Source organism: Primulina huaijiensis, chromosome 1, assembly GCF_012295235.1.
Source record: "Primulina huaijiensis isolate GDHJ02 chromosome 1, ASM1229523v2, whole genome shotgun sequence".
Classification (NCBI taxonomy): Eukaryota; Viridiplantae; Streptophyta; class Magnoliopsida; order Lamiales; family Gesneriaceae; genus Primulina; species Primulina huaijiensis.
Window position 1 is genome coordinate 4,816,812 of NC_133306.1, and position 25,958 is coordinate 4,842,769.

General features: G+C 34.5%; 1 protein-coding gene across 3 annotated transcripts; it reads right to left on the reverse strand.

Moving 5' to 3' along the window:
• Window positions 1-1,814: 1,814 nt before the first annotated feature.
• LOC140979175 (oxoglutarate-dependent flavonoid 7-O-demethylase 1-like) lies at window positions 1,815-19,646 on the reverse strand. 3 transcript variants are annotated; one of them, XM_073444519.1, is made up of 4 exons: window positions 19,363-19,646; window positions 18,047-18,294; window positions 17,637-17,961; window positions 1,815-2,193 (listed from the first exon to the last, which is right to left on the reverse strand). In XM_073444519.1, exons 1-4 carry the CDS (start codon window positions 19,606-19,608, stop codon window positions 1,951-1,953), a joined length of 1,062 nt encoding a protein of 353 aa, XP_073300620.1. In that variant the 5' UTR covers window positions 19,609-19,646; the 3' UTR covers window positions 1,815-1,950. The 3 variants fall into 3 exon arrangements, with proteins under 3 accessions (XP_073300620.1, XP_073300613.1, XP_073300624.1); XM_073444512.1 differs by lacking the exons at window positions 17,637-17,961; window positions 18,047-18,294 and adding exons at window positions 2,288-2,612; window positions 2,698-2,945 and having other exon boundaries at window positions 1,821-2,193; window positions 19,363-19,643; XM_073444523.1 differs by lacking the exons at window positions 17,637-17,961; window positions 18,047-18,294; window positions 19,363-19,646 and adding exons at window positions 2,288-2,612; window positions 2,698-2,945; window positions 3,961-4,270 and having other exon boundaries at window positions 1,829-2,193.
• Between the last annotated feature and the right edge of the window lie 6,312 nt (window positions 19,647-25,958).

Genomic DNA, 25,958 nt, shown 5'->3' on the forward strand with positions numbered 1-25,958 from the left:
TGACACTAGATATTAACAGGTAATACTGTCTCTGATGGGGACAGGGCGGACGGTAGAGAAAAGGTAAGACTGATTTTTAAGGGATATAAGACAGAGCCAGCAGATAAATACGCACCTCCCCGGACTCATGGACCTAACAGCCCGATCTATTAGCATCCAAGCAAATGCAATCTGCGCTGCCACAAGTATAAGGAAATAAAATTGCGTCTTGGCTAACAACTAATGCTTTTGGCCTAGTGGTAAGCGCTTAACCCTAACAGTTTTCATACCATCGACCCTGGCTCACCTTACCCGATCACCAGCAGGAACCGTACAGGTCAGTTCTTTCCTACTCAGACTGACCATGAGGAGATGGGAGTGGAGCCCATAAGTATGGGTCACCATATTTCGTAATCATTAGCACGACAAATCAGTGCTCATGAAAATACTAAAGACATTATGTGTCGCCATGTCTAGTGTCAGAAGACATGGCAGGATATATATCTAATCAGGAACAATGTTCAAGTGCTGAAATCGATGTCATCTTCTCCCCTATCAATACTTGTAAAACATGTTTAATTGCTCGAAAATCATATATTAGTACTAGATCTAAAACAATTGATACTCAGATATCATGTATTAATATCATATTTGCGATGTTTTGTACATATTGTCATATGAGAAAAGACATGTGAGCACAAGAAATGCAAAAGTATTTTTTTTTTGGAGATAAGATAGAGCAAACATATTTTTTCTGAGGAAGACTGGATGCAAACTTAATTTTGGGTTTGGAGATTTAAAGCAAATTCACCCAATCAAAACTGATTAATTGAAAATAGAGTAAGTCTTTTGTGAGTCGGTCTCACGAATTTTTATCTGTGAGACGGATCAATCCTACCGATATTCACAATAAAAAGTAATGCTCTTAGCATAAAAAGTAATACTTTTTCATGGATGACCCAAATTAGATATCTGTCTCACAAAATACGATTCGTGAGACCGTCTCACACAAGTTCTTGTCTTGAAAAAAAGCAAGCTGGATGGAACTAAAGTTGCTGAAATTTAGTGGAGAGTAGTTTTCTTGAGTTGATGACTTTGATGATGATTGTCGATTTTCCGAAATTTCCCTCCTCTTTTGTTTGGTTTTCCAGGCTTGCTTCCGGTTTTTGTCTTAGACAAAAACTTGTGCAAATTGCACGTACAAATTTGCAATACTTGTGTTTTTTAGGCCTTTAGCTACAAAAAAAATACAAATATAATAACAAAAAGTTGAAAGAAAAATGATTTAAAAATAAAAAAAAGTTTTTCGATATGAAAAACTAAAAAACATCAATGGTTCGATTTTTCGGACGACGCTTGAAGGCCATGGCGGCGCCGTGTCCGGGGCATCCGTTGGAGCACGCGTGGACCTTTTGGTTTGATAATCCTTCTGCTAAACAAAAACAGGCTGCTTGGGGAAGCTCAATTCGACCCATTTACACCCAAACCCATTTCGCACACTTCTAAACGGGTTGCGAAGGACTAATACCACGGACTTAACCTATTTTGATATTTCTACACGATAAATACTAATAACTATTAAAAATTAAGCTCCACTTAAAGAATTCATTAATTAATTAAACTTGTAAAATGTATAGGTAATTTTCTTGAAATATGTTTTGCCATTAGTTGCATGATTTGGTGCAATGATTTTTTCAAATGAAAAATACTTTGAGATTTCTTATTTATTTAACTTTTAAAATGCCTAAATTTCAATCTAGTGTAGACATAAAAGAAATTACGAGAGGGCCTTCAACTTCAAATCTAAGCGTACTACGGATTGACAAAGCAGTCGAGTGGTTCCTCTTATTACAAAGTCAATTTATTATCTTGGCAGACTTTTTTCTTTATTAAACGTAATACATGTTTGAGCTACATAAGACGTATAACATGATGTATGGGCTGGCTGCAGACATCTATATGTTGAGTACTTTAAGTTCTCATGCTGTTCAAGTATGATTTTCCGACCAGTTCCCTAGCAAACAGTCTCTTGAAATAATCAGAAACGCTGATTCTCTTGAATTTTGCGGGAGTTTCTGCGGTGACGAGGCTAGGAGCTGGACCTAAATCACCTTCCATTTCTGGGCTTAGAAATGTGACCACGGACAGCCTCTCTTGCTCCGTGTTCACAACTGCTCGATGCTCCACGCTCTGGTATGCGCCATTCGTCACAATCTGTCAAGAAATATATATAACTTGCTTCAGAAACAATTAAATTTATTTGTTTGTACGCATCTCTATTGGAAAACATTATGTGATGTATATATACCTCCAAAATATCTCCAATGTTGACCACAAACGCATCAGGAAGTGGAAAAACAGGGATCCAAAGCCCATCTTTCTTGACCTGTAGGCCTTCAACTTCATTGGCTTGCATAAGAATTGCGAGGCCATTGGCGTCCGAGTGAGGGCAGAGGCCCGTGACGAGCTCCGGTTGTGGACATGGAGGATAGAAGTTCATCCTCATACCCTGCGTGCCCCGTTCAAATAGAATTTTCATGTCTTCTTCTTTAATTTTCAAAACTCTCGCCATCAGGGAAAGAATCTTCATGGCTAGGATCTTCAATTCCGCTGAATATGCTTCTATGGCTTCCCTGAATACATATTTCGAAAAAGCACAGAGTTAGTTTAATATTTTTCACAAGAGGGATCAATCGAGTAGACCATGAAAACAGTGACCTGAAAGTGTGTGGAAGCTTTGGGATTAAGTGATTCTTCCTCAAATATGTTGGTGAGGTGACGATAGAGAACGTGTCCGCCCAGTCGAGCTTTTGTTCATCAGATACCAACAAGGCTTGTCCATAACCTTCTATGTCTCCTTCTTCATGATAAAACCTTTTCTTCTCTTCCATCGGCAGACCGAAAAATTTTTGGACTTCCATTTTCATGTTTTCCACCACTCCAGAGCTGACTCCATGATTAATCAACTGCTTCCAAATTTAAAGAAACATGTCCGTTAACATTTTTCCATTTTCCCTAAATTTAACTAACGAAAATTAATTGATGATCCACTATTTTTTTATAGTTTCTGATAGAACACACTATGGAATCATGAAAACCAATTTTCTAATTTAATCCTAGAACATGATTTGTTTTTTTTTAATGTTACAAACAACAATACACAGATACAAATCTTATTTTAAAAAAATGAAAATAGTTATTTGGATGCTAAAATTATTTGAAAAACATTATTAGAAAACGCTTTAAAAAATTCAGAAAATATAACTTATATATTGGCTTCTGTTTTGATTTTTTTTAAAAAAAATTAAAACAAAATATTTAAACTATTGTATTCATATAGCAGGATTGTTTCTGTTTTCTGAAAATTGTTTAAAGATAGGTCTTATGTGAACCAGTTTCATATATCTATATCAATGAGACGGATCTATTCGGTAATACATATAATGAAAAATAATATTTTTCACTTAAATCAGAGTAATATTTCTCCATAACATAACTAAAAAAATGATATTTTTGCAGTGAAAAAGAATATTCTGAACATAAAAAGTAATATATTTCGAAGGTCGGACATTTTTAACTCAAATCAGCATATGTTAAACAATATTTTTTCATAACATAATTTACACAAAATGATACTTTTTCAGCGAAAAATATTAATACTTTGGACATAAAAAGTAATATTCTTCATGAGATCTGTCTCATAAAGTTGATTCATACAGTGATTTCACATGAGTTTTTGTTTTTTTTAAAAAGTAGTTTTGTTATTTGATGGTAGCTTCGGTATCCAACGTATCTTTAACAGAATATTCTATATTTTTTTTTTACTATAATCACATTTAAAATAATAATAGTTGTCGTAATCTTAATATAACATTACATTATATTATATGTTATCGTATCACACAATTGCACATGAATATATAGGTAAACATTAAAATGATGAGTTAATTAAATATCAAATAAAACAGATATAGTACGTACCTGAAAGAAACCCCATTCTTGGCATGCATCATGCAACTTCCCAAGCTCCACCATGGAATCTCCGTCCAACTGGTGCATATCGATAACTGGAACTTCAGACGACGGGGAAACATTGGATAAAATCGAATCATTTCCTTCAAAACGAACATATCTTTTCGGGACGGTGGTCGATATCTCCTTGGCCAGTTCTTGCACATTAGGCACCTCATGCGAACCTCCGAGTTTCGTGAACTTTGATTCCATGCCTGCCCTGGATAATCCTCTGTCCTCAAGGTCTTTGTTTATATCAAATACGTACCGTGAAGTGTCAGTTTGAGAACAATTTGAAGATATTTATAAAGCTATATATGGTGGCGGCTGACTTTCTTTGCAACTTTGAAAAAGGGTAGATGGTTAATTTTTTTTATTAAATTCGAAGCATGATTTCCACCATTTTATAAGATTGTTACTTTTTGACGGTCATAATGTTTTCGAGGCATGATTTCCACCATTTTTTATTCAATGTACCTGGGGTTACTAGAGATCATTCAACGATTGAAAATTAGGCAGTGATTGAACATGGAAGAGAAACTAATTGAAACGCATATATGTAATACTATGTGTTCAAAATAACACAAAAAACTCATGTGACACAGTCTCACATGTCAATTTTTGATATAGATATTCTATTTGGGTCATCCATTAAATAATATGAGCATTGTTGACCCGTCACACAAATAAAGATCCGTGAGACCGTCTCACAAGAAAACTACTCTCAAAATAATTGCTAGAATTAAGTAGCTAGCTCGCGTAAACTTTTTTTCATGTCTTAATATTTTGGATTTATATTCCATTTTAATAGGAGATTATATTAACTGATGCGAAAAATATATTAAAAAGATTGGTTTATAAAAGAACCCCAAAAAATTAAATCACTACTTTACAGAGCTTAAATAATCTAGGGTTTTTTTTTAGAAAATAATGTTTGTATGACAAAGTTAGCGCATTTGAATCGTGATGTTTTATATAATTAATTAGTATATCAAATTATGTGGAAAAACAATTAGCTTAATAATATGCCTCATTAATATCAGGCTCGAGACAGTGTAATTAATTTTTTAAATTTTAAAAAGTGGAACGAATTTTCATGAGGTGGCTTGGTACAATTAATTACGAAATTGATTGCACCCCATTGACAGATGCTTCTACCTACTCGTTCTGCCGTGTTTAGAGTATATATATGGTACCCGAGAGTTTGGGTCGTGGTAGAGATGTAATCGGTCGAATATTCAACCTAACTCTTGAATGTTTGAATTTGACTCGTTTATAATCGAGTCGACTTCGAGTTTTATTTAATGAATATATAATTTATGGCTCACGAGCTTATTCAAGTTTTTATCGAACTTAAACGAGCTTAATAAATATGAATTATACATTTAATTTTTCGTTAAATTAATTAAAAAGTAAAATATATATTTAGAGAAAAAAATAACATTTTTATTAAAATTTGTAAATTTATTATAATAAATAAATTTAATAGATTGTTCTATAAATTTCATAAGTAATATGAAAAATCAATAAATCATATATCAAAACTATTATTTTTCATATAAGAGAATACTCATGAACTTAACAACGAACATGTTCACGAGCTAACGAGTCGAATATTGTAAAGTTTGAGCTTGGTTTGTTTATCTGAACAAACCTCGTTAAACGAGCTCAAACGAGCTTTTATCGAATCAAAATTCGAATAACTCACAAACGATTTGGTTCATTTACATCTTTGGTCGTGTGTCTCTCTACACTTATTGTTCTGGTTTATATGTTGAAAAAAAGTTGATTGCATGGTACACACCCAAACTTGGAGTCATTTATTTAATCAGTGTACACAAATAATTATAATAAGATATATATAATCCTAATGTTGAAAAAATCGAGAATTCTGAATACAGTTTGATGAGTATGAAGATGTTGGACTAAATAGAGAGATTTGATACTTTAAAAAAACCACGTGCAATTCATTTCAAATATTGAAATTTCTTATTTATTTTTATTTAACTGATATATTTAAATTTCTTATTTATTTTTATTTAATTGATTTTAATGCTTAATTGATATATTTTATATGATTAAATGTTTAAATTGCATGATTTCATGAAATTAAGGATTTTGTCCTGATATTCGATATTAGGCCATGGAAAGGAGACCGGGGACGACCAACATAGAAATATTTTTCGATAATATGGTTAAATATGATTAAAATTTTCTAAAAATGCTTGAGTTCAAATTATTTTACAAGTCGAGTTTTATTTCATCTGGAAAGCTGTTTTAGTCAAACGAAGGACTTTTATGGACCCGAAAGTTATTTTTTTTTAAAACAAATTTTATAAAATTTTATTTTATAATTAATTTACCTAAGATTGATGGACCTAATTATGCATAAACCAAAAACTTTAAAACCACAACCTTTTTAAACATAATTTTCGAAAATCATTAGAACAAAACCTAGGGTTCTAAGACTCCTAGTTGGCCGAAAAACACACAACACACACACACTAAATTTTCGAAAATTTGAGAACAAAAATCCAAGGTTGTTCGTCTCTTGTTCGTTCTTCTTCGCAACTTGCGCCAACGATCGAATATTCAAGCGTTCTCAACGTAAACGCACGCTTCTAAACTTTCGTTTTGCACCATTAAAATCATAATATCTGTGTTTTATATTTGAAAGCATGAAAATTATATTGATCAAGGCTCGGTCAAGGCACTGTGATTACTGTATCCTAGGTCTAGGGAGAGTCCTAGCATGGTTGGACTCATGGACACATGATGGAAGAAGGAGGCGCGGCTTTGGGATGGGTTTTAGGGCTCGATCGTGCGCATGGGTTGTAAAGGTGAGGGAGGAGAGGGTACCGCTGGAGGGCTGGTGCATAGGGTTCCAAAGAGTCCAAGGGGGCATGTCTAGGGGTTTGGTCAACGTTGTTATGGCCTGGACGCATCTGGTGCGGAATAGGGGCTGAGGCGTGCGCATGGGAGGAAGGAGAGGGGAACTCGCGCGGCTTAGGACTGGCTCAGGGCTGTTCAGGGTTGTCTAGGAGGGGTAGGCTCGTGTCTGAGCTATCTTGGTTCAGGGTGGACCGATGGTGGCTCGGGGTGGTAGGCGCGTGGCTTGGTTTGGGAAGAAAAAGGGCTCAGTTAGGGCTATGGAAGGAAAAGAGATCTGAAACGTGGTTCACGGGGGTAGTTTAGGGATGAAAAGCTTTTGTTTAAAATTTGAGAAAAAAATATTAAGTTTTGAATTTATTCGAGTTTAAAACGTTTCACGGTTTTGCTATTGAGTAATTAAATCGAAAGGCTCGGGTTTACGTCTAAGAAAATTATTAGAAGCCAAAAATAAGTATATATGATGGTTCAGGATAGGATCGAGTCAATAAAAGTAAGAAAAGGTCAAAATCGAGAAGTTTGGAAACCACGGGTAAAATGGTCATTTTACGTCTCGGGTAGTGCGAAAGGTCTGGCAGTGTCCCGAGGAATCATAACACATGCTAAATGGTTTTTAGAATGATAATGGTGAATTTACAATATTTTTATGATATATGTAAAGGCTTCACGATTTTCTCGAAAAATGCTATTTTACGATTTTTGAAGGACACGATATTTTATAATAAAATGAAAGGAAAAATATTTTTGAAGAATATGAATTGATTGTGACACAGAGAATAAAATGAGAAAATCGTGAGCGAAAAAGGCCCACAGGGAGCCCGTTTATGGGAGAAGGTCCCAGAGGGAGCCCGACGATTGTATTTCCATATTTGGCCACGTCCAGTGACGAGAGTTGCTGACGCCCCGCTCCCAGGTACTTGGTGTATATGGATTGATCAATCGACAATAGGATGAATGATAGAGGATAAAGAATAGTCACTTTCAATGATCAAACTTCACCCAAAATGATATATGATGAGGAAACGATTTAGGATGTGATATGCTAAAATGATTTACGAAAATGATATATCCTTACGAGTTTTTACGCCAGCTTATTTTATTAAAAAGATTTATTTTAAAGCTGCATGTACCTGTATATGTATTATTTGCCACGTATGGTTAGAACGTGCTGAGTTATTAGACTCACTAGGTTTGGATGGTTGCAGGCGATGATGATATTGAGAGAGGCGTTGACGCTCGAGTGGATTGAGACCGACAGTATATTCCCGAGGGACTTTTATTTTCATCACTACTAGAGTGATATTTAAAGTTTAAAGTAAAGATTTTGAGGATTATTTTATTAAAGATTTTATGCTTGTTTTTAAGTTTAGTCGTTGGATTATTTTAAATTGACGTACGATTTTGTGGTTGAAGATTTATGAATTTTTAGACATTAATATTTTTAAATGATGAGTTTACTTTTAAATGAGGGTTTCTAATTTCACGATTTGCGATTATGAAAAAAATTCCCGAGTATTTATTATATTTTAAAGTTAAAAAAGAAGGGACGTTTCAATAACACAAAATATATACGGTACCCTCATTCTAGATCTCTGATCTCATTATACGATATAAGGCAAGAATATGGTGGTCGATTCTCTGTTGTCTTGGAAGATCCACAACTCCGACGTTAGATCAATCAATAGATTCTGATATGCTTTTACTGTTATTTATATTTGGCTTATAATTAGACATTAATTATTGGTGTGTTGTGATATATGGATTTAATCACATGATTTATATATTTAATTTTATCAAATTTCTAATAAATGGTATCATAGTCATGTTCATGTTGAATTGAGAAATTTTGTTCATTGATTGATAGTGGAAACTTGAATTATTCTATATCTCAAAAATTAATTTATTATTTTTATGAATAATTCAAATCAATTTTGTGGGGAAATCATAATCAGAAAAATAAGGCCAGACTTCGAAAATCCCTAAAATTGAATTGTTCAAACCTAGCTTCGGGACAAACATCGTCGGACCACCGCACTACATTATAAAAAATTGAGCACTCTAAATACAACAGTTGAGTATGAATATGTAGGGCTAAGTGGAGAGGTCATGTTGCATCCACAAAATAAGGTATGATTTGTTTCAATTAAGTTATATACATAGCAAGTACATGTATCAATCGGACGAAATTAGGTCACCTTAGGTCCGGGTCTTGTCTGGCCATGGATGCTCAGATGAAGCCGAGCTCGGATAGTAAGGGCTCGGATAGTAAGAGCTGTGGTAGTAAGAGCCTGGGTAGTTTAGTTAGTAGGCAGTGGTCCCCATCCCGGTTATCTACCCGAGCACTCGGGTACATGAGCCATTCTCGAGGTTATAGATATGAGACACCATGACTTAATCATCATTAGGAGGTCTTATCGGCACACGTAGAAGTGATGTGACTAGACTGAAGCAAGTATGAGTTGTCAGACTTATCAATAATAGAGCATGGGCGACCATCTCGCCATGAGTGACAGTTGGGCATTGAAAAAAAAAGGTCATAATTGGTTTTGATGCTATAAATATCAGGTTTTCTTGACATTGATGTATGATTCATAAATGTCATCGACCCCTTTCCCTTGCCCTCTTTAGGAGCTCGGGAAGTCCCAGCAACAGGAGGATTAAGCTTTGGATTTTTGGATTTTTTTTAGAGAACACATTGGCCCCGATTCATATCCCGATGAACAGCGCGCGTTTGCTCCAGAAGTGGAAAAAGTAGAATTTGACATGGGGAATAAGAAGAAATAGAAAACTTACGAATGTTTGAAAAGAAAGACTGGTCGGAAACTTGGAATCACTGGAAAAAAACAGCAAAAGCCGGAAGTCGGAAAGCTTGAGCGAAGATTAACTTGGAAGAGCTCTGAGGTGTAAAAGAGTGTGAAAGGGGGAGAATTGATTAGTTTATACAAGAGAAAGAACGATTGATCTGGACAGTTAATTCCAAAACGAATGGATGGACATGATGCGTCTCGGAAATTGTGCAAGGAATATGTACAGACATGCCTAGAGTACGAAGCGACAACTAACCTTTTCAACTTCTAGGACTTACGTCATGATAACCTCAACCCTAGTTCAAATACGGCCATAATAGCATTAAATTCACGCCCAAATGCATTCAGAGCACTCAGGAGAGCGAGTAGACATGAATAATTGATACTCACCAAACTATGTTTTTTGTGTATGATAAACCCGTAAACTCGGATCCATTCACTTGATTAAAGTAAGCATGAAAGAGTCAATAACAAGTCTGGTAGCAATGCACCTCTGTTCGTGCAAGTCGGTGGTTTCCTTTTGTTTCACGAAGAATAATCACGTTCTTTGACATTAATACTGTGAAATAACTTTTTTTTTTCTGATAGCTTTCCTACCTTCTAGGTTCTCTTATTCATTTTGAATTTCACTTTTTGGAAAAATGATTGAAAAATTTTTGGGTGGAAATATTTCTCTTTCATTCAGATTATTCTACATTTTTCGGATATGTGAAATTATTCGGAGAAGACTATTGAGGAATACATTGTGAATTCTGAAATTTTGATCAACATTTACAACAAAAAAAAAAAATCATCGCAATAGATAATCAAACCATGATGTTTCACACAACCAACTTCAAAATCAAAACATTCAAATCATGATGCTTTAAAACTGTTATAAATTTCTCACATCAACTATTAAAACTAATAAACAATAATTTATAAACTCGAGAATATTAAAATTAAAATAATAAATAATAAGTTAATAATCATAGAAAAATAATACATAAATATATAATAAACATAAATGAAATAAAATAAATAATTATTTAATAATAACTATTATGATATTTTATGAACAAATGATAAATAAATCCACATTCAATAGTTAAATATGTGCTTAGCCTTTGTTAGACCCATTAATCCAAAAAATGTTTATGCACTTTTTGAGCCTACATATGTTTTTTTGAATGAAATTCAGTACACAATATTGAAAATCTGAACAAATATATGATATTTTAGAACTAAATATTTTATATCTAACACTAGTATATGATTTTTAAGTATTCAAACATGTATAAATTATTTTGATATTAATGACACGTCTTTTCGGATGAAAATTCAGTATGAAACCTTAAAATATTATATTAATATGTGATATTTAAGTATTAAATGTTTCAGATGGAATCCAGGTATGATTTCCCGGCAAGTTCCAGAGCAAAGAATCCTTTGAAATAATCAGAAACAATGGTTATCTTGAATTTTGTAGAAGTTTCTGCGTTTACAAGGGTAGGTGATGCCCTAGAAAGGGCACGAGTCATCCTTGGACATGAACAAGGAAGGATGATTAAAGAAAGACCAGTTCACAGTTGGTCCCGGGAAGCCAAGAGGAGACCGGGTAGAAATCAGCTCGGGTAAAGAAAAAGTAACATGTTTAAACAATCCCGGGCATACAACAACTCGGTAAGCATATCAAACCATTATGGACTCATACAAGCCCGAGCTTATATTCTTGATCGAGCAAGACGAGGTTGAATGATATTGCTAGGGTGGAAAAGGTGTCAGGCCAGGCAAAGAAACCCTTGGCATCCTGGACACTTGCAACACTTTGGAGTCTTACATGGCTAGGCAAAGAATATCACGCCCCGAAACTCGGGATTGACACCGGCGTTGTTTAACAATCACACAATCGAAACATAAGCCTTTACAGCATAGTGTAAATAGAAATCAGTTTATATATCATAATCTCAAATGAAATAACAATTGTCTTTACAATACCGAAATCTCAAAAACAACATAGTTTAATGTGGAAACGTAAAACTAAATAACATAATAACTTTAAACTTAATCTAAATTCTCGAACGTTCACCATCCCCAGAACTGTTCGGACTCTTCTTCCTCGAGTTCTTCTTCGAGCTTATATGGGAATGGTTGTAAGGGGGGTGATTATTTGGGAATACTCAGCAAGTGGGGGCGTATCGAGCACAATTAACACAACATGCATAAATTTCGAATTTAAAACATGAGTTGCATACATACTTCATAACACATGCATAACCTTTACCAGCCACTGTGATTTATCAAACTCTCTATGTTTACTGACGTCAGTCCCTAATTTTTATTCCTCTAAGGGGGCGAGGCCGTATAGCGGTTATATCCCCCACCGCGTAAGGGTACGTCATGGTTGAGATTCCCACTCATATACAGTCGACTCCTCACAGTGCTTAAAACAGTATGACAATTCAACACAAGAAAAGGAGTAGAAAAGAACATGTACTCGATCGTATTTTCAAAAACACACGAAGAATGCATAATCGAAATTAATTCTTTAAAACAGCCCACTTACAGTGTTTGAATGCTAAAAAAACGTAGGTGTTTTGGCTTCGGGAACTGAGTCTCCTCTCGTTCTTTCTCGGACAGTATTTCGATTTCTAGCCTATCTTTGGGACGATTTCTCAGCAGAATTTCGTCTAGGGAATGCTACTGAAATTCTCGAAAATTTCAGCCCAAGAATTTTGAAAATTAGGTGTGAGGATGCTAGGTGTTGATGGACTATTTATAGGGGAGAAGGACGGGGCTAAGTATGTTATCTAAATCATGCTCAATATTGCCTCATATCTCACAATATTTCCCTCCAATTCTCCTTGCTAAAATCGAAAATTCAGCTACCAAATTGATGAGATTTATTCCTTGATCTCCTTGCCTTCCATTAATTCGAAATTTGGGTTGCTAGGTGGGGAGGATTTTTGGGCAATCTTTGATTATTTGCTTCCAAGTAACCATGTATCTATCCATTACCACAATGAGTCATATAACCTAGTGGGAAATTATCTAGAGACTAGAGTTGTATCCTACCAATCATGCATTATTTAGTTTCCTCATGTCCTTACCTTGCACAAATCTTCCATGATCTGAATTATTCTCCTAAATTCGAAATTATGCATGGATATGCTTAATTTAATGACTTGATCTTGTATTATTATTGACTTGGCAAAACTATATCCCACAATTGATTTCCCAAGGTGCATATCTTATTATTATTATTTTATATACAAATCAAATCTTACAAATTTCCTTACAAATTATTAAATACATTATTGAAAATTTTCGATCTCACAAAGAAGGGTACTCGAGAAGATTAAGTTAAGTGATCGTGGACCCTGTCCACCAGAAATTGAGTGGTCTGTTTCTTTCTATGTTTCCAGGCCATCAACCCTGGCTCAACTTACTTGGTCACCAATAGGAACCGTTCATGTCAGTTCCGTCCTACTCAGACTGACCATGAGAAGATGGGAGCGGAGCCCATAAGTATGTGTCACCATATTTCTTAATCATTAACATTGTAACGATCATGGGCCATTAGGCTGAACCAACATGGGTCTCGGTCCATACCCATGCACCACTACTGGTCATGGGTCGTTAGGATGGTCCAGCATGAGCCATAGCCCATGCACATGAACCGTAACTCATAGAATATCTCACCTCTGGAAAGTGGTTTCTTTCGTCTTCTCTAACACTTGAACCCAGGACCTCCAGACAAAAGTATCTAGATTCTTAAAGTGTTGGTACCAGTTGGGTTAGTAGCTCAACTGCGACCATAAATTTGGAGATCACAATGATCGCATGGGCCAACATGAATGATTGTTGTATATACAAATACAATCAAAAGACGCCACAACGACGTTTTGTTTTTGTTGGAAAAATGAAGATAGAGTAATGCATTTGAAATTCAAGATCAATCCATATATTTGATTGAAACACACCAAACCATTTGAATAAAAATTGTTTTATTTTTCTATAAAATCAAGTCAAGCTGTTCTTAAAGATTGGCATTATTAATTCAAAGTCAATTTCTCTATCTCGCCGCACATTACACATGACTAACACACACACACACATATATATATAGTATCAGGACTTACACACACGCGTATATGCTTCAATGGCTACACAATACACATATATAAATATAAAACAATGTATGGCTGCAAAGTAACATAGATTATTTTAAACTCTCGTAGTGTTTATTTTGTGAGATATGTTTAATAAAAAGATTTGCATATGTTGAAATCAATTTTCGAAATATAATTTATTAAAAAACTAAAAGAAAGCTGTTCAATTGCACAATATCTAGTTGTTTCTTCTCTAAATTTGGATTCATAATATTTAAATTGTTGATAATTGATACCCGTTTGAGATGATAATGCCGACATTTGAGATTGAGAACGATCAATACCAATTTTCAGTAGATGATTTTTCTCGATGTGGCACGTTAAATTTTCATAACTACATCATTGTTAAAATTTGTAAGTTTTCGAACAATATTTGCATTTGACTTGCAAATCACCAGAAGGAAGCGTCACTTTTTCCAAATGTTTGGTGAAGATAATAGATGTGTGTGGCGAGGCACTACTAGAGTTTTAGGCGCCTTCAGATTGCTCACAATTTCTTGACGTGGATTATAATGTGTTTGTTGAGCCGCATCTTTTTTTGTTTCTCCTCATTGGAAAAATAAAGATCATAGCAATCAACATTAATTAATAAAGGAAAATCGCTCAAATTCAAGCATGATACCCTTTCCTTTGCTCTTATCACTACGAGTTGAACCAGCCATTTTTATAAAAATAAAATTGAAGTAATTAGTAAACAAATGAATAATTGACAATGATCGACAATAGATATTTTGATTTATGTTATAGAATAGTTTTGGCAAAATTATACTGTGGTGACCCGGGCTCTAACTCAATTATCTTTGGGATTAAGTGGATCTTTGCTAGAAAATGTGGGTCAAAATTTTGCTTTTAATATCAACAACAGTTGTATAAAAATCACACACAACAACATTCTTTATTTTATTTCAACAAAGGTAAATACATGTCTTATTCCCTTTTCATAATACAAACTAGAGTTTACCACAACTACATGTCACATGTAAACACTCCTAGTTCATCTGCTACGTCCGAAATCTCCACGCTAACTCGATCTCTCGTCTTTGTCGCGACCCTGATCCTGTCCCACCTGTTGTCATGCACACATACAGACACAACAACAGCCGGATACTCCGGTGAGAACAAATCCCAGTATAAAACATGTATACATGCATATACACAATATAAATCATGCACATACTATCATGAATGTAATCAACAACAATACATCTTATAGTATATGAAACATAATCAGAATAAGTCAAGCAATGTAAATCAAACTCATATCTTTGACTCAATTCATATCTAAAGCTAGGGATCCCGGTGTGAACAAGATGTAACAAGTCTCCCACCTACTCTCCTNCCCGGTGTGAACAAGATGTAACAAGTCTCCCACCTACTCTCCCAATATGGGTGGCGTTACATCTTATTCCTAAATTTCGGTCCTGTCTGTATCGAATTCTACAATCGGAGTGAATCTTCCCCTATGTTTTCGATATCACCGAACTTTTAGAAAATTGGCGTATCTACCAATGACTCTCCTATCTCAGTACGGATATATATAATTCAATATAAAGTACAAACATAACAAGTATGTGATTTTGGGAAACTCAAATCGAATCTCATTTGAGTTATATCTTCCCGAATCAAACACTGAATTATATCTTTCTTGTCGTAGTTTCGGTTGAATAAATCAAAGTCTTGAAATCTCGATATCCAATCTGTCAATACCAATCTGAAAAGACATATATACAATGTACCATATCAACCTCTAACTCAAAAGAACAAACATACCAATCAATATTCAATCTCGGTACATTTCGACGGCATAACGGCGTAATCTCGCGATACCAGTCAACTCAAACATCAATAATCAATAACCATAATTCATCCTCATCAACCAATATCATATACAATTCACAAAATCTGTATAATCTCAACCACAAATATGCTAAAATGCATAACAATCTCATACGATCTCATTTCTTCGATCCGGTTTCGATTCTACGTATCTCAACACATCAAGAACATATCATATAGCTCAAAATATAATTTCCCCAACATCAATATCTCAATCATGTAGGAAATGAATGAAACTTACATCCCCTTGAAGCCTTTGATGAGAGGAGCACGGAAATGAATTCGGATCGAAATTCGGGTGGTTAGATCTTGTACAATCTAAGTTCTAGGCTATGAGTATTCTTGAGGCTTCCATGGAGGTGTTCTCGATTTTCCAGCTACTGAATGAGTGAAGAAATGAAGACTCAGCACATATATTGCATTGCAAAGACACCTGGCTTATTTTTCATTATGCACGTCTCGCACATATGCGCGACCTCAACCGGCTCATATGCGCGAGACCTACGGCCTCGGCATATTTGAATTCATCATCTCGCGCATATGCGCGCCCTCTTTTCGCGCATATGCGCGAAACCTACGGTCTCGGCATACATTCAATTCCATCAGCTCGCGCATATGCGCGAGGTCTTCGACCTCGGCACATGGAACTCGCGCATATGCGCGTATCTCTGCCGCGCATGTGCGCGATACCTACGGAATTTCAACCTATGTTAACTCATGCACGTCCCATTCGGCTCGCAACGTGGTCCATCTATAGACGCTACAAATCCTAATCATTAACCCCCGATTAGCAACATAAAATTCTCGGGCATTACATATACTACGAGACTTGTTGTTTTATCATTGTATAATTGTTAAACAATACCGACGTCGATATGCCTCGGTCTTAGGAGTGACATTTTGGACATTTCAACCTTTCAAATCTTCATTCTCAAACCATAATGTTCGAACAGTATTTCAAATATCTCCTGAACATGTTTGAACTTCATTACAAGATACCCTCAAGCAAAAAAAAAATAACAATCTTTGAGATTCTAATCGAGCTTGAATTCTAATATTTGAGACTTAAACTTTTACTAATATTTAGTTTGATTAAGTTCGTTTACACAACTATATAAAATAGACACAAAATTGGCTAGGCTCGCCCCGCTATCCTGTTTTGACATGTTCAACGTCACGTCATCATGACTTAGCAAAATACAACTAAAAAAAAAAAGAAAAGTAAAAATAAAATTTGTTGCACCATAATTAAATTTAAATACCGGTAACAAGTGAGTGGGGGAAAAAATATTTCTCACTATATTTTGTATGTAATTGAGTCAAAAGGCGTTAGTTTACATTATAATTTTTTTTGGTTCAATCGATACTCAACAATCCATTTTCACAAGATTGTGCCTCATTTGCTCTTAACCAATGACCCAAACAAGCTCACCCATTTCGTGCACTTCTAAACGGGTTGCTAAGGATGTCTAATATGACAGATTTAACCTATTTTGATTGATATTTCTACTCGATAAATACTAATGTCTATTAAATATTAAGCTCCACTTAATGAATTCATTAATTAATGAAACTTGTAAAATGTATAGGTAATTTTCTCTAAATATCACTAAAGATTTTCCCATGAGTTGTATGATTTGGTGCAATGATTTTTTCAAATGAAAAATAATTTGAGATTTCTTATTTATTTAACTTTTAAAATGCCTAAATTTCAATCTAGTCAAGACATAGGCTGGTTGTACTTTAAGTTCTCATGCAGTCCAAGTATGATTTTCCGACCAGTTCCCTAGCAAACAGTCCCTTGAAATAATCAGAAACGCTGATTCTCTTGAATTTTGCGGGAGTTTCCGCGGTGACGAGGCTAGGAGCTGGACCTAAATCACCTTCCATTTTTGGGCTTAGAAATGTGACCACGGACAGCCTCTCTTGCTCCATGTTCACAACTGCTCGATGCTCCANATACCTCCAAAATATCTCCAATGTTGACCACAAACGCATCAGGAAGAGGAACAACAGGGATCCAAACCCCATCTTTCTTGACCTGTAGGCCTTCAACTTCATTGACTTGGATAAGAATTGAGAGGCCAATGGCGTCCGAGTGAGGGCAGAGTCCCGTGACGAGTTCCGGTTGTGGACATGGAGGATAGAAGTTCATCCTCATAGCCTGCGTGCCAAGTTCAAATAGAATTTTCATGTCTTCTTCTTTAATTTTCAGAACTCTCGCCATCAGGGAAAGAATCTTCATGGCTATGATCTTCAATTCCGCTGAATACGCTTCTATGGCTTCCCTGAATACATTTTTCGAAAAAGCACAGAGTTAGTTTAATATTTTTCACAACAGGGATCAATCGAGTAGACCATGAAAACAGTGACCTGAACGTGTGTGGAAGCTTTGGGATTAAGTGATTCTTCCTCAAATATGTTGGTGAGGTGACGATATAGAACATGTCTGCCCAGTCGAGCTTTTGGTCCTCTGATACCACGAAGGCTTGTCCATATCCTTCTACGTCTCCTTCTTCTTGATAAAACTTTTTCTTCTCTTCGATCGGCATACCGAAAAAATTTTGGACTTCCATTTTCATGTTTTTCACCACTCCAGATCTGACTCCATGATTAATCAACTGCTTCCAAATTTAAACAAACATGTCCATTAACGTTTTTACTTGTTCCATAAATTTAACCAACGAAAATTAATTGATGATCCACTATTTCATAGAACACAATATGGAATCATGAAAACCATTTTTCTAATTTAATCTTCTTCGTCCCTAGCTTAAGTTGATAAAGTTAATCCTATTCCACTCAAAAAGGAGGAGAAAAACAACCTTAACAAGCACCTTAAACATGATCTTCTTTTTTTTATGTTACAAACAACAATACACAGATACAAATCTTATTTCAAAAAAAAAAAGAAAATAGTTATTCGGATGCTAAAATTATTTGAAAAACATTATTAGAAAACGCTTAAAAAAATCAGAAAACATAACTTATATACGGGCTTCAGTTTTGATTTTTCTTTAAAAATGAAAACAAAATATTTAAACTATAGTATTCAAATAGCGCGATTGTTTCTGTTTTCTGTAAATTGTTTAAAGAATACGTCTTTATGTGCATCATTCTCACAAAAATAATATTTTTGACATAAAAATAATATTTTTCATTCAAATCAGTTTAATATTTCTCGATAACATAACTAAAAAAGATAAAATGATATTTTTGCATCAAAAAAGAATACCTTAAACATGATAAAAATTAATATATTTCGAAAGTCGAACACTTTTCACTCAAATCAACATATATTACACAATATTTCTTCATAATGTATGTAATTAACCCAAAATGATATTTTTTTCAGCGAAAACAATAATAATTTGGACATAAAAAGTAATACTCTCTATGGGTTTGGTCGAATCGGAGATCTGTCTCACGAAGTTGACTCATGCAACGATCTCACATGAGTTTTTGTTTTTTTTTTAAAAAAAAAGTAGTTTTGTTGGATCCAGCGCACATGCTTTAACAGAATATCGTATATTTTTACTGTAATCACATTAAAAAATATATATATATAGAGTTCTCTTAATCTTAATATAACATTACATTATATGTTATCGTATTACACAATTGCACATGAATATATAGGTAAATATTCAACTGATGAGTGAATTAAATATCAAATAAAACAGATATACCTGAAAGAAACCCCATTCTTGGCATGCATCATGCAACTTACCAAGCTCCACCATTGAATCTCCGTCCAACTTGTGCATATCGATAACTGGAACTTCCATCGTCGACGGGGAAACATCGGATAAAATCGAATCATTTTCATCGAAACGAACATATCTTTTCGGGACGGTGGTCGATATCTCCTTGGCTAGTTCTTGCACATTAGGCACCTCATGCGAACCTCCGAGTTTCGTGAACTTAGATTCCATGCCTGCTCTGGGTACTCCTCTGTCCTCAGGGTCTTTGTTTATATTAAATACCGTGAAGTGTTAGTTTGCGAACAAGTTGAACTGTTGAAGATAGTTGTAAAAGTTATGGTGGCGGCTGACTTTCTTTGCAACTTGGAAAAAAGGTGGATGGTCAATTTGTTTATTAAAATCATATGTTCAGTCTATTAAAATTTTGGATTTGCATTCCATTTTTATAGATATATTAAGAAGATTGGTTTATAAAGGGACTTAAAAAAAATTAAATCACTACTTTACAGAGCTTAAATAATCTAGGTTTTTTTTTCCAGAAAATAATGTTTGTATTACAAGGTTAGCGCATTTGAATCGTGATGTTTTATATAATTAATTAGTATATCAAATTATGTGGAAAAACAATTAGCTTAATAATATGCCTCATTAATATCAGGCTCGAGACAGTGTAATTAATTTATTAAATTTTAAAAAGAGGAACGAATTTGGGTAACTTATGATTCAGTACCCATTTTGTTTTAAGTTTGGTTTTAATACCCAATTTCCCAAAATACCCCTCAACCTTAATTTTAATTTCATTGATTTTTCTTTTTAAATTAAAGGCCCATCATGCTTCCGTAAGATAAATTAAATCTTTTACCTCTTTGACCAGAATGCCACCGGGTTATATCCACCGTATTTTACGAACTGCTCCTCACAGTCCAACCACACAATCTCAACCGATGGTTACAGACGCAGATTCCTTCAGCAGCACTTAGCACAACCTTAATTCGTTTCCTACCTTAAGGTGTATAGTAAAAGATAAAATTTTGAAAATAATACATGAGAGGGGCTAAGAGCAAAGATCTCTTTATTCAAACACAAACATCTTTTATTACATTGAAACCTTCTGTAGAGGAGGAGGAACTTTCTTAGCTACTTATAGTAGCCGAAACTTGAAAACACATAAACTAGAAAGAGAAAATATTACAATTGGTTTTGAAAGAAATGAGGAAAATGTTCGATGATCTTCACTTCCTTCTTACTGCCTTATTTATAGAAGGCTTCCTTCGGATTTGAATCTCGGACTTCAAATCTTCATAAGCCTTTACAGCTTGCTTGGGACCATATAGTGGTTGACTGATCCCTTCCTTCTTTTTCTAGATTATTAATCTAGACATCAACTTTTCCCATTCTTTTATTTCACCGCACTGCCAGTAGGAATGCGTTTGAATAAGATCAGCTGTAATTTCGTCCCCTTTCTCTTGGAACATTAGGGCTAATGATCGGAGAGCTTTCAGCTCCTTCCTCTCATATTTGAGTTTTCTTTTTAAAACCTTCAGATATGTAAAATACATTTTTCTTTTAGGTTTCTTCTTGGTGTGTTTTACTGGTTCCAATATGTTCTTGTTTTATAGATGAAATTTTCGGGACCAGTTTTCTTGTTCTCTTTATTGGATTCTTTTTTTGAAGAAAGTATCCAATGTTCTTCCGACTTTTACCACTCATTATTAGTGGTTCTTGTGTCTTTTTCCACCGATTATTGGTGGTCCTGTTTTCTCCACTCACATGGTGGTCCTCTTTTTGTTAGTGGGTTTAGTCACATGTCTCTTTTAATTTTATCGAGGAATCTTTGGCTTTTTGTGTCCTCGAGGAAAATGCGAATGTGGTCCTTCCCCACTTGTCCTTGCTTCGGTAAAATGTTTCCGATCAGATCTCGGTTTGAAACCTTTACCGAATTCCGGTTCTTTCTGATTCTGGCATTCAGGACAGATGTTTTCTGACCATCTTCCTATATGTGCCATATTACAGAATTTTCGGCGAGTCTCTTTACTTGCCGGCAGCTTGCTGTTCCACAGAAGATTTCTTTTCTTTTCGAATAGGTCTTCTGCAAAGCTTGTAGTTTTTCCTGTCATAGTGTTTAACAGGAATGATCCATTTAAAGAGTTTTGGTAAAACTTAAGTGGAAACTTGACTTTGTCCATCTCTGTGAGACAGACCCAGATACCCCATGCTCTCCTGGTAGACATGTCATCTTCATTAAATGAAGAGACTAAGGGGGTTTCCTTTGTAGGAGGATCCTTTATAAATTTTTGAGAATTTACATCTGGCCTCCTTAGCTTGATAAAATGAAAGGCTTTGTGTGAGCCTTTTCCTGCTGGTTCTGGTGCTGCACTGAAAAAGTATAGCTCCAATACATCTCCTCTGGACAAATGATCATTATTTGCCCAAGTCTCATGAACAGCTTCCTGAATCCATTTTGGTAATGCTANAAAATCAATAAATCAAATATCAAAACTATTATTTTTCATCTAAGAAATTACTCACGAACTTACCATCGAATATATTTACGAACTAAGGAACCGAACATTGTAAAGCTTGAGCTTGATTTTTTTTTTTATCTTAACGAGCCTCATTAAACGAGCTTTTATATCGAATCGAGTTTGGAATAGCTCACAAACGGTTTAGTTCATTTACATCTATGTTAGTGTGTCTCTCTATACTTATTGTTCTGCTTTATATGTTGAAATAAAGTTGATTGTATGGTACACACCCAAACTTGGAGTCATTTATTTAATCAATGCACACAAAATAATTCTAATAAGATATATATATTATATATATATAATCCTAATGTTGAAAAAATCGAGCATTTTGAACACAGTTTGATGAGTATGAAGATGTTGGACTAAATAGAGAGATATTGCTTACTTTAAAAAAAACCACGTGCCATTAATTCCAATCAAGACACATGAATTATTGGTATCAATAGGACCACATTAGACATGACATAATACGCAAGTTGAGTGCTAATATAGAATATCATAGGCCCCGCTCTAATCGGTAAATATCTCCTCCACCTGAGATGATATTTTCAAATGAGAATAATAAATATGGTTTTGGAAAAATAACATCAATGTTTTTTTTTTTTTGTGTCTAATCTCCAAACTTGGATCCAAAAATATTTTGTGGGCTCACATAATTTCATTAATTATATATAGACAAGTTATATAATAGACGACTTAATAAGCTGATCTAATTAATTATAGTTTTCAAAATATTAAATAAATTGGTATGTTCCACTTTAATTATGTGTAGAAAATCAGTTCTATATAGTCTTCTATGATGGGTCTAAGAATGCTAAGGTTATATAAGGTTATGATCTCCGAGACACAGAGAATAATAACACAAAAATATATAGAGTATTCATATTATAGATCTCTCTAATTCTCTCATCTAAGGCAAGAATAAGATGGTCAATTCTCTGTTGCCTTGGACGATCCATAACTTCAACGCTAGCTCAATCAATGGATTCTGATACGCTTTTACATTTATATTTTTTGATAATTCGACATTATTTATTGGTGTGTGTTGTGATATATGGATTTAATAACGTGATTTATATATTTAATTTTATCACATTTCTAACAAATGGTATCATAGCTAAATTCATGTTGAATTATGAGAAATTGTGTTTATTGATTGATAGTGGAAATTTGAATTATTCTATATCTGAAAAAATAATTTATTATTTTTATGAATAATTCAAATAAATATTGTGGAGAAATCAAAATATGGCAAAATTTGAAAATCCGCAAAACTGAATTGTTCAAACCCTTGGCTTTGAAATTGATCACCTTAAGGAATCCAAATATGGAAATTGAATGTGCAGGCCGTTCCACCACGTCGGGACGACAATCGTCGGACCACCGCACGACATTATAAAAATTGAGCACTCTAAATACAACAGTTGAGTATGAATATATAAGGCTAAGTGGAGAGGTCATGTTGCATCCACAAAATAAGGTATGATTTGTTTCAATTAAGTGATATACATAGCAAGTACATGTATCAATAAGAATAATCACGTTCTTGGATGCCAATACTTCATTGCAGTGAAATCACATTTTCTTTTTCTTACGGCTTTCTTACCTTCTGGGTTCTCTTATTCACTTTGAATATCACTTTTTGGAAAAGTTATTGAAAAATCTTTGGGTGGAAATATTTCTCTCATTTATATTATTCTACATTTTTCGGCTATGTGAAATTATTCAGAAAAGAAAATTGAGGAATACATTGTGAATTCTAAAATTTTGATCAACATTTACAAAAACACAAAAAAGAAAAAGAAAAAATCCATCACAATAGATAATCAAACCATGATGTTTCACAAAACCAACTTCAAAATCGAATAATTCGAATCATGATGCTTTTAAAATTATTATAGATTTCTCACATCAAATATTAAAACCAATAAATAATAGTTTATAAATTCGAGAATATTAAAATTACAATTGACATAACTTAATAATCATAGTAAGTGGTGATACCCCGGGAGGCCCGGGTCATGGATATCAGATGATCTCGGGTTATGGATCAGGTTATGAGAAGTTTTCGGCCAATCCGACAGATAATCGGGCAAATATATGCCCGAGACATCATTTCCCCGGGCTACTAGCAGTTGGGCATATATCCAAGGCTACCAGAAGCCCGGGCTTCCGGACAAGCTCTCGTGTGATGGCTTTCTACCGGGGCTACCTCGATAGTAGCAACGCACTCGAGTGCGCAAGTATATGATACCTTATATTTGGTAATCATTACTGTTATAATCACAAGGATTTGGCGTGTCAGAGAAGTTGTTAGAAAATAAGGCATGTGCAACCATCTTGACATAATTAGTCAGTGAGCACTGAAAACAAGGTCGTTATTGACTTATTTGCTATAAATATCAGGTTTGCCCAAACTTTAAACATTCATTCACAAATATATCATGTCCACATCATATCCACCATTTTCTACAGCATCTCTCTCTACTACTTAGTTTTTCCTCGCCTTTTTGCTGACTTTAGCATTTGAGTAGCCACGTCGGACATCCATCCGACCCCCATTAACGTGGTTATCTTTGTGTTTACATGTCAATACTGGTTTTTCTGGGAAGAAAAGAACTTTAGTTTGGACACATCTCACTAAGATCTTATTCCTTATCATTTTCACAACTCGACCCGGTGAAATTGCCCACGCATCTCACACCCATTTTTACCCGATCGCATCAGTAAGAATAATACATAAATATATAATAAACATAAATAAAATAAAATTAATAATTGTTTAATAATAACTATTATGATATTTATGAACAAATGATAAATAAATCCTCGTTTAATAATTAAATATGTGTTCAGCCTTTGCCATATTCATTAATCTAAAAATGTTTATATATTTTTTGGGCACACATATGTTTAATCTAAAAATGTTTATATATTTTTTGGGCACACATATGTTTTTTCGAATGAAATTCGATACAAAACATTGAAAGTCTGGAATAAATATATGATATTTCGATAATTAAATGCTTTACTCAAACATACATAATTTTTTTTTTTATATTAATAACCCATTTTTCGGATGAAAATTCAATACAAAATTATGATATTAAATATGTGATATTTGTCTTGACACATTACCTTGTTTTTCAGATATTCATTGAATTCTTTTGATCAAGTTTAGGTTATGGATACGTTCTTCTGTAGATCCGTATTTGGGGCTGTTATCTGTTGTGCGTTTATGTGTTTCTTAGATTTGTGTAATTTGACCTTTGAATTTACTTCGTTCACGAGCTGGCATATCAAATGATCGAGTTAGGGTTCAGAAGATGCGAAGCTTGTTCTGTCTCTGTGGCTATCTATAGATTTTTTTTTTTAATGTTTTATCGGGTATGAAAACGAAAAATGGATCTTTCTTCACCATGCACCAAAAACTAAAGAAAAAAAATTCAGGGTTTAGACAATGCTGGAATTTGTTGCTAATTTGTTTTCGAAATTTTCAAGTGACGCGTCAAAAGTTTAATTTTGTAATTCCTGATTCCTATGCACACGAAGACTTTTAACACTGTGGAATAGCTGTTACCCATAGTTGATAGTTGATAATTGATAGTGAACCCTGTAACTTGTAACAGAAGATGTGTGGGAATTCGAGTTTCTTGCTCCATAGATTGGGATGTAGCCATCTTGGATTTTAAGGCTCGGATGCTCAATCTTCTGGAAAGGGTACCTGTGTGTGTGTCTTGTTGTGTTTTCTCCCTTTTTGGATTGTAGGGATCGCTACAGGGAATGCTATGGACTATTTTCTCTTGAGTTTTAGTGTCTATTTTGTTTCAAAAATTGGGAACTGACACAGTGACTAGCTTTGTTGTTGCATCGCCTCTTAGTGTCTGTGTTCTTTTTTCAAAATTTTTTTTTCTGAAAATGGCAGTGACCGTTTCTTCTGTCATGGCCAGAAAAATGGTTTTGAATGCTTTTGCCGTGGCAGGATTTTATTTATGTTATTTCTCCTTTCATTTTATGCTGATGAGTTGTGGCTTTCTTACCAAAGACTGATTC